General features: G+C 45.2%; 1 protein-coding gene across 1 annotated transcript in view; it reads left to right on the top strand.

The window, feature by feature from the left end:
* Positions 1-2,855: 2,855 nt before the first annotated feature.
* LOC140208696 (NACHT, LRR and PYD domains-containing protein 3-like) overlaps positions 2,856-10,168 on the top strand; it is a 46,294-nt gene continuing 38,981 nt past the window's right edge. Inside the window, exons 1-2 of the mRNA XM_072277567.1 lie at positions 2,856-2,976; positions 8,808-8,904. Coding sequence (XP_072133668.1) covers positions 8,895-8,904 — 10 coding nt within the window. The 5' untranslated portion in view covers positions 2,856-2,976; positions 8,808-8,894. The remainder of the gene's footprint in view (positions 2,977-8,807; positions 8,905-10,168) is intronic.

The raw sequence follows: 10,168 nt of genomic DNA, 5'->3' as shown, positions 1-10,168 counted from the left end.
TTCCCTCCAGTCACTTATCCCTACAAATGGCCTTGGTTCTACACCTACCCGTACACCTTCTCCCTCGCCTTCATGCATAGCCCAAAACAGTCCTTCCAGACGAGGCAACACCTCACCTGCGAATCTGTTGGGGTCGTCTATTGTGTCCCGTGCTCCCGATGGAGCCTGATTTACATTGGTGAGACCCACCGTAAATTGGGAGACCGTTTTGTTGAGCGTCTCTGTATCATCTGCAAGAAGGGGGACTTCGCAGTGGCCAAACATTTTAATTATGATTCCATTCTGACGTCTCGATTTATGGTCTCCTTTCGTGCTGGGATGAGAACACCCCCAGAGTGAAGGGGCAACACCATATATTCCATCTGGGCAGTCTCCAACCCGATTACATGAGTATTGAATTCTCCTTCCAGTAAACACGTCCAACGCCTCACACTCCTCTATGCCCTTCTCTGAACTTTCATTTCTGCTCACCAGCCTATTGCTTTCCCCTGAGTCCCCTCCTTCCCTTTCTCCTATTGACACTGTCCGATTCTCTCTTCTCCAGCCGTTAACTTGTTCTACACTTGACTTCACTGGCACCGTCCAGCTCGCCTCTTTCTCCTCCCTAAAGTTTTATTCAGGTATCTTGTCCATCCCTCCTCAGTAATGAAGGAGACTTTTTGCCAAAAATGTTGACTGTTTACACTTTTCCACAGACACTGCCTGATGTGCTGAGTTCCTGCAGTATTTTGTGTGTGTAGCTTTGAATTTCCAGAATTTGCAGGTTCTCTCGTGTTTAAGTGAGGTATGGACAACATTTTTTTTCAAAAGTGTTGCTCCCTCGGAATTTTTTTGTTGATGATAGACTGCTTGGAGATGAACACAAATATAAGTTCAGACTACTTGTATCACATAGGAATTTGGAGAAACAACAAATGAACTTTTATTGAATATAATGTGTTTAATTGCATGATTTTGCTGATGCTTTGGAATAGCTCAACTAAGTTTAAATTATTTTGTTAATGATTTTCATTTGTACTCAGTGTCTGAGCCTGCTCGCTTTAGTGTGCAACAATAATTCGCCAGCATTGATGAATTCCAGTTGCCCCGGTGTCTTCTCTCCATGACCGCCATCTCCTGGTGAAACCTTTCACCTGCTCATCACTAACAGCAGCGAGATTTACAGGGAAGAAGTCTAAACGGGAATGCAGAAAATGTATCTTTACTGACATGTTGTATTTCATGGTTTTATATGTTTGAAGCATGATTTCAACCAGCTGCATGTAGGTTGGTGCTCTGTAGATGCCGAGAACAAAATTCAACAACTTTCTTGAATGCCTTCCATGTGATTTTCTCCGGTCCCACTAGAAATTCTTCAAGTTGCCTGTCATTGATGACCTGTTTGACTTGTGGACCAACAAAAGTGCTTTCCTTAATCTTGGCATCAGTTATTCCGGGAAACATCTGTCTCAAATATCAAAATCCTTCATAGAAATGTTTGTGCCTGGTGATAGAAAATTCCATCCTTACAATCCTGAACCCTATAATATTTATAAAAGCCTGTCCTTCCGTGCAGCAGCCGCGACGCCTAAGCATGCCTGGACAAGATAGGAAACTTGCCAACTTACATTGTAGGCAACATTTTAATTGACTTAAATTATGAATTGAAATAATAAGCATAAGTGATTTCAAAAAAATGGAGCGTGGTAGGGAAACTTCATGTTGGTTTTCATGATCAGTAGCCCAAAATTCAGAAGATACACCTGAAGGTTGAGGAAGCAAAGCCGTTGTTGTCCAGAGTGATTACCGTAATAATTATTTGGGCTTTGTTGAGATTATATCTGGAATATGCTCCCCATACTAACATGGGTTCTGTAGACCAAAGAACAAACCGCCAGAGGAACTCAATGGGTCGGGCAGCATCTGTGGAGGGAAATCAATTTTCAATATTTTGGGCTGAGACCCTCCCTCTGGACTGACAGTGGACGGGAAATAGTCAGAGAAAAGAGGTGAGGGGTGGAGATGGGGCAAGACCTGAGGAGTGAGAGGTAGATCCAGCTGAGGAGGGAGGTGGGAAGGTGGAACTAGTGACAGGGGTGCGAAGTAAGTGTTTGGGCCAACATGGGGCTGCAGAAATGGAATTTAAATCCATGGAGGGTTATCGAAGAAGTTAGAGAGTGTTTGTTTTAGAGATTCAGCAGAATGAGTATTGGAGGACGATGAAGTCTCAGTGATCGTCTTCGCATAAAACAGAGGCCGGCAGATGTGTGGAGACCGAAGGGATCGAGGAACTGTGGATCGGACAAAAACTCTTGGCTGAGATGGGAGAACAACCGACATCTTGTTGATGGTTTGAGGGGCTGAATGGCCACCTCCTACTGTTTCTCACTTGATATTTCAGTGTTCCTGTCCAGCGAGGCTCCGGAGGAATGTGAATAGAAATTAGTGCTTACAAGCATAGAAGTGATTTCCATGAAACCTGCACAACTCCTGTTCGGGTGGGAATTGTGTATCGGACCGGGATGGGAATCGAAACCGTAACTCGGAGAACCGGGAGGTGGAGCGATGGGGATGGGGAAGACAAAGAGGGAAAATTTTAAAATGTAGCTGGTGTAAAAAATGAAATAACGTGTAAAACGCAGCGGTGGGTCGGGCTGCGTGTGAGGGGCGAGGAACAGAGTCACCGGTTCAGATGGGAGACCCTCCACCCGTCACGTGATCCCGTTTCTCGCTCCCATTTCAAGCGCAGATCTGCAGCATCTGCGGGGTTTTATTATCGAGGTCCCGCCTCCGCCTCAGCCCCCCGCTGCCGAGGCTCCGCCCCCGCTCTCACAGTCCCCGGATGGGCGGTGCTGTTCTTACCGTTCTCTGTTGAAGCGGATCGTTGGCTGGGAGCCGGTGAACCGATCGCTGTCTGCGGGACAAATTAATCAAGTTCTCATCGGTCAGTGTTGAGGCCGGTCACTAGGTGTGAACGCGACCGACAATTTCCCATCGGTGAGTACTGATGTCGATCCCGGTGGGGTGGGGTGGGGTGGGGGGGGTGCTGATGTTGGGCAGAGCGTCCCGTTAACTTCCTCGAACTGGCGGCCTCGTCCCACTTCCTGGACACAACCTGCCGGGGTCGGTCCGGCTTATGGGACCGTCACACCGAACCGCCTGAGATGAGCCGCCGCTCAGCCCCGGTTGTTCTGGTCCCAGGAGCGGGATGAGGTGGTGAAGCCGAGACTGAACAAATCCATTAAGATGTAGCTGGGGACCTTTACCTCCATCACCCGGCCCGGTCTCGGATCCAAACTTCACCTGGATCGGTGCCTGGGGTCTTTAATTGTTTTACATATGTCCAGCACACTGGAATCGGCCGTTCGGCCTGGTGTGTTCTTGCAGACGCGAGGGTTCAACAGAGTAATCACACCCTCGGGACACTGATCCACGTGTATGAGTAGTTTCATTTATCCCCCGTTCAGACAGGACAGTGAGATCCAGATCTCTAACGTAGGACAGTGAGATCCAGATCTCTAACGTCCTCTCGGGGTACTGGGAAGTTTATTTCCATCTTCTTTCCATTGCAACGACTTGCCGAAATGCAGCCAGTGTTTCCCGATATATGAGCCTATTAATGCGGGAATTAAGTGTTGTTTCATTTATCTGAGTTTCTCGGAATTGTGTACACTCCCTCCAGAAATTCCAAAGGAGCAACCCAGGCCGTCTAATATTTCCACACGATTAAAATGGTGAATCTTTATTTTGTTTTACATGTACAGAGGTAGAGTGAAAATCGTGTCTTCGGTATCATCCACACAGATCAATACATTACAGCAGTACATTAAGATAACAATACCAGAGTATAACAACTCATTCTGGTGACAGAGGAAGTGCAGTGCAGGTAGATATGTGGTGCAAGGTCAGATCGATTTAGACTGTGAGGTCAGGAGTCCACTCAACACGCTGGGAACATTCAGTTCGCTTATCACAGCAGAACGGACACCATCCCTGAGCCTGGTGGTATGTTTCTGTTTTATTTTATCTTCGCCCCTGTGGAAGGGTGAGAAGTGAGAATGTTCAGGTTGTGGGGATCTTTCATTATGTTGGCTGCTTTACTGAGGCAGCGGGAAGTGTAGACTGAGTCCATGGAGGGGAGGTTGGTTTCTATGGTGTGCTCAGCTGTGTCCACAGTTCTCCGCTACTTCATTCAGTTAAAGAAATAGCAGTAGACAGTAGTTGTATTAAGCTGTGCGGTATCGGGATGGGATACTTTCTCCGGAGCACTGATGAAGCGTGTAGGGTGGAAAACGACATATACCGAACTTCTTAGTCAAGTCAAGTTTATTGTCATTTCGACCATAAGCTACTGGGACAGTACACAGTAAAAAGAAAATAACGTTCCTCCAGGGCTATTGTTTGCTCTGGCTTTGTTATATTGGAATCTGTTATCTAGTAGTGTGTACTATTATTTCAGTGTCTGTGTATTACTGGACGACCATCGGAGAGTGCACTTGATTCCTTCTCCCACCGGGTTCCATCTGCTCATTCCCTGCCCATCTGGTTCAACCTCTATCCAGTCTGAATCCCACCAACTCAATGATATATATCAACCCACTGTTCAATCTCTGTCCAGTCTGTATCCCACCACATCAATGATATCTATCAACCATTTTGTTCAATCTCTGTCCAGCCTGTGTCCCAATGCCACAATGATATATTTCAGCAAACTCTCTTCTAAATTTTGTCTTCATTGCGAAGATTTGTTTTACAAGTTTTCCAGGATTGGGTTTTTGATAGCTGGAGCTACCAGAGGTTTAATTGAACACAGCAGGTGGCAGGGTAAAAGCAGCCATTTCAATTTTAGTTTCACCGTTACAAAATGGCTGCAGTGTTAATCTTTGTCAAAATGAAACTCACAGCATCTGATGTTGAGTTTGTTATTTCCTTTTTCGGTTATTTTCGGTGAGCCACTTCCTCTGTTTCCAGGGTAACAGCCCGTCAGAGCTGCAGCAAGTGCTGCACTTTCTATCGCTCTGTGGTCACCGCTTCTCAACGTAGAGACAGTGGCCTCAGGAGCAAATGTAACAGTGACTGTGGGAGGAAAGGATGCTGTGAGCATTGACTGTATGGAATGTATTGCACCAGGGTCAGAATGAACTGAGAACTAACAAATGGTTTGGGGTGGGGTGGCATTTACTGTTTAGGGTGTTGTTGATATTTTACAATCAGTTACTATCTGTGCATTAAAACGAGGAGGGAGAGAATACTACAGTTGCAGGAAATTCAAAGTAAGGAGGAGAAAATACTGGAAACGCTCAGCAGATCGGCAGCACCTTGGACAGTCTCAGTTCTGAAACTGGGTCTTCCACCATTTGTCCTTTCAGAGATGTAGTCTGATGAACTGAGTTCCCAGCATTTTCTACTTTATAATTTTACATTTTGTTCCTGCTACACTGCAGGAAACATGGCAGCCAGCTGTACTGGGCGAGATCCCACGCAGCAAGAAGATTGAACTGGGATTAGCTGAGACACTGCCGCATATTACCGGCAGCAAAGAGCCCTGGGAGAGTTGGTGCTTGAGATACAATCTTGGGATGGGGGCTCCAGGAATATGGAACTGGTAGTGTTTGGGCTTCGGTCTACGTTGGTGCTTTTGCAGATGTGGCTGGATGTTCCTCCTTCCGCAGTGAAGCAGACGTCTCCAGGGGCTGGATATTGGTAGCGTGAGTCTGTCAGTGTGAGATGTGGAAACACCCAATGTGATATGTGGAAAAGATGTGTGAGGCTCTGGGTGTGGGCTGTGACCCTCTGAGGTTGGATCCTGGAATACCACACGTTTTCACCCAGATAAAATGAATCAGGGGATCAGGTTGTCCGGGTTTATGAGATGCTGAGCGAATATTTCTGTTCTGTGCTCAGATGTTTGGTTCTGAGGTTCTGGAGTTCTGAAGCAAAGCAGAGAATGAGTTCCCATTCCATCCCTCGCAGGGAGAGGCTGTGATTAATACGCTGTTTCGTGTTTGCCCCAGTAGAAATAGACCGGGGTTTCAGAATTCAATTCACTTTTGGAAATTCCCCCTCACTGTCAACTGTCTATCTGCCAGTGGGAGTCAAAGGGAAACTCAAGATGCTGAAGATAGAACAGAACGTGGAACAGTACATCACAGGAACAGGCACATCGGCCACAATGGTGTGCCAAACCAGATAAAAAATAAATCAACCCCCCCCAAAAAAAAATAATGACGCCTACGTACACAACGTCCATATCCTCTCAATCTTCCTCACACCCATGTGCCTACCTAAACATCTCTTAATAGCCTCCAATGTGTTGGCTTCCACCACCATAACAGACAATGCATTCCAGGCATCCACACCTCTCTGAGTAGAACAACTTACCCTAACATTTCCTTTGCAACTACTCCCTCACACCTTCATTGCATGTCCTCTGGTATTAGACATTTCTAAACAGTGAAACAATACTCCCCGTCTACTCTATCTATGTCTTTCATAATCTTATAAACCTCCATCCGATCTTCCCTCAGTCCCTACCACTCCATGGAGAACAACCCAAGATTTTCCACTAAAAACTGGATGATGTTTGAATCCATTCTGATGAAAGGTTAGGAAACCGAATTGCTAACTTTTTTCCTCTCCTCACAGCTGTTCCTTACCTGCTGAGCATTTCTAGTGATTCCAGTTTATCTGTATTACATTCACCCTGGAACATTTTGTGAGAGTTGACAGAAGAGTAAAGAAGGCACAGCTTTTCCTAGTACATTATCCTGGTACCAATTGTCCTGTTTTCCCCGGAAATGTATTCAGTACAGCTGTTGATAACAAGGTTCACAAGAATAATCTGAAGAATAAGCATTATGCATGTGGAGCATTTGATGGACCTGGGCCTGTGTTTAGTGGGGTTCAGAGGGATGGTGGTTGGGGTTTGGTGTGGGGGGGGGTGGAAGTTAGGGCGGGGGTGATTATTTACACCAACTGAATAACAGCAAGTCTGGATGCAGTGGGAATGGAGAGGGTGTCTTGATTAGACGGAGAGTCTGGGATCTGAGAGTGCTGGCTCAGAATAAAGAAGCTTCACTTTAAAACTGAGGTGAGAGCAATTACTTCAGCCAAATGTTGGTTCATCTGTGGAATTTGATGCCACAGAGGGTGGTGGAGGCTGTCGTTAGGTATATTTATGTTCTGGATTGCTAAATGGGTTGAGTATTATAGCAGGGAAGCAACAATACAGTGTTGGAAAAATAATGCTTCATGATTGATTATGGAGCAGACTAGAATGACTGTATTACCTAATTCTACTATGTATTATGACTTGTATCTTATACCATGACTGAATGATGACTTATCAAAAAGAAGAGAAAATCTGCAGTTTCTGGAAATCCGAGCAATGGATGGCATGTTATCACCATTACACAGACCTGACTGTTACAAGGGCAGGATTGGTGTTTGATGCTCCAGGTTTTAGTTGTTTCATAATACATATGGGCGGGGGGTGGTGAATGGGGGGGAATTCTCTGTACTAATTAGGGATGGTATCACAGCGACATACACAGAGGACATCAATGTGGGTGAAAGTCAGAAACGGGAAGGGGGCTATCATTCTGGGAGTATTCTATAGGCCTCCCCCAAAGCCACAGGGATAATGAGAGCAGATAACTTGGCAGCGTTGGGAAAGGTGCAAAAGCAACAAGGTTGTTATCACTGTTGATCTCAACTTTCCTGATGCTGATTCCACCTCCTTGTTCCAAAATGTGTCAATGAGGCAGAATGTGTTGTGTGTCCAGGAAGGATTCTTGACACAGTATGTGGATGGGCTCACTGGAGGAGTTGCCGTACTATATCTCGTATGAGGCAATGATGCTGGTCAGGTGACTGATGTCACAATGGGTGGCCCTTTTGAGATAGTAACCACAACACCCCAACTTTTATCATGGTCATGGACAAGGATAGTAGCAGACCCTACGAGACAGTATTTAATTAGTGGACGGATAGTTACAATGGTATTTGGAACAACTTTGGAGTGTAAATTGGGAAAACATTTTCAACGGGAAACACACAATGGAAATGTGAAGGTTGTTTCAAGAACACTTATATGCAGTTCGGGGTAGATTTGTTCCACCCACAGTGAAACAATGTTTATATAAACAAACTGTGATCACAAGAGATGAGAACATTTAAGCAAGAGGGAAAAGGAAGCATTATTTAGGTTTAGGAAGCAACATCCAAGCAAGGCTCCAGAGAATTATAACGTAGCCTGGAAGGAGGTTAAGAAGTGACTTAGAGGTCGAAGGAACTTGAGAAGTCCTTGAGAAGCAGGACGAAGGAAAGCCAAAGGTGTTCTGCATGTGGGAAAAGAAGAGGAGGATGAATAGACTGAGCGTAGGACTACACAGGAGCAAGGGTGGAAATGTGCCTGGAGGATGCGGTGATAGGCGAGGTGCTTAATGAATGCTTTGCTTCAGAGTTACCAATGAGATAGACAGTGATTGTGACGATAGCAGTTGGGATGTGTAGATGGAGTGAAGAGGCCAGGAGTGAAATGGGCCTGACACAGGAAATTGGGACCATCTCTGTGGGCACTGTGGTCAGCATTGTCTCATTGGGCTGAAGGGTCTGTGTCTGTGCTCTGTTGCTCTGTGACTCTATCAGTAAGATTCGCCAGATATCACTGGACAGACATACAGACATGGTGTGGGAGTTGATGTTAACAGGGAATGTTTGTTCCCTAAGCAAACTGCTGCTCTGATACACAGGGTGGTGATACTGTCACATTTTGCAAAGAATCGTACTCTCTCTGACTCACTGTCTGCTTGTTGTGTGTAATTCAGGGCATCACCAGCAGCTGGAGCTGTCCTGAACCGCGACCAAAGTGTAAACAAGACGACAACAATCGACAATCGTCAGTCAGAATCAGAATGGCTACAGGTATGTTCACTGGGATCTTTATAATTAAACTTCTGCCCTGTAGCTGCACATCGAAGGTTCAATCGTTAGGCATTAATATCGAAATAGTAAAATGGATTCAGCAGTGGCTAGATGGGAGACGCCAGAGAGTAGTGGTGGATAACTGTGTGTCAGATTGGAGGACGGTATGTAGCGGTGTGTCTCAGGGATCTGTAGTGGATCAAGTGTTGTTTGTCATATATATTAATGATCTGGATGATGGGGTGGTAAATTGGATTAGTAAGTATGCAGATGATACTAAGATAGGTGGAGTTGTGGATCATGAAGAAGGTTTTCAAAGCTTGCAGAGAGATTTAGACCACTTAGAAGAGTGGGCTGAAAGATGGCAGATGGAGTTTAATGCTGATAAATGTGAGGTGCTACATTTTGGTGGGACTAATCAAAATAGGACATACATGGTAAATGGTAGGGCATTGAAGAATGCAGTAGAACAGAGGGATCTAGGAATAATGGTGCATAGTTCCCTGAAGGTGGAATCTCATGTGGATAGGGTGGTGAAGAAAGCTTTTGGTATGCTGGCCTTTATTAATCACAGCATTGAGTATAGGAGTTGGGATGTAATGTTGAAATTGTATAAGGCATAGGTAAGGCCAATTTTGGAGTATTGTGCACAGTTCTGGTCACCGAATTATAGGAAAGATGTCAATAAAAGTTCAGAGAGTATAGAGGAGATTTACTAAAATGTCGCCTGGGTTTCATCTCCTAAGTTACAGAGAAAGGTTGAACAAGTTAGGTCTTTAGTCTTTGGAGCGTAGAAGGTTGAGGGGGGACTTGATGGAGGTGTTTACAATTATGAGGGGGATTTATAGAGTTGATGTGGATAGGCTTTTTCCATTGAGAGTGGGGGAGATTCAAACAAGAGGACATGAGTTGAGAGTGAAAGAGCAAAAGTTTAGGGGTAACATGAGGGGGAACTTCTTTATTCAGAGAGTGGTAGCTGTGTGGAACGAGCTTCCAGCAGAAGTGGTTGAGGCAGGTTTAGTGTTGTCGTTTAAAATAAATTGGATAGATATATGGACAGGAAAGGAATGGAGGGTTATGGGCTGAGTGCAGGTTGGTGGGACTAGATGAGAGTAAGAGTTCGGCATGGACTAGAAGGGCCGAGATGGCCTGTTTCCATGCTGTAATTGTTATATGGTTAATAGTTCAGATGAAGAAACTTACACAGGTGCTAACAGGGCAGAGAAAAGTGTCATTGATCCCACTGGTAAAGCAGCTTTGTGTA

The sequence above is a fragment of the Mobula birostris genome, chromosome 13 (genome assembly GCF_030028105.1).
Source record: "Mobula birostris isolate sMobBir1 chromosome 13, sMobBir1.hap1, whole genome shotgun sequence".
NCBI classification, from domain to species: Eukaryota; Metazoa; Chordata; class Chondrichthyes; order Myliobatiformes; family Myliobatidae; genus Mobula; species Mobula birostris.
This window is presented reverse-complemented; position numbering and strand designations above follow the sequence as displayed.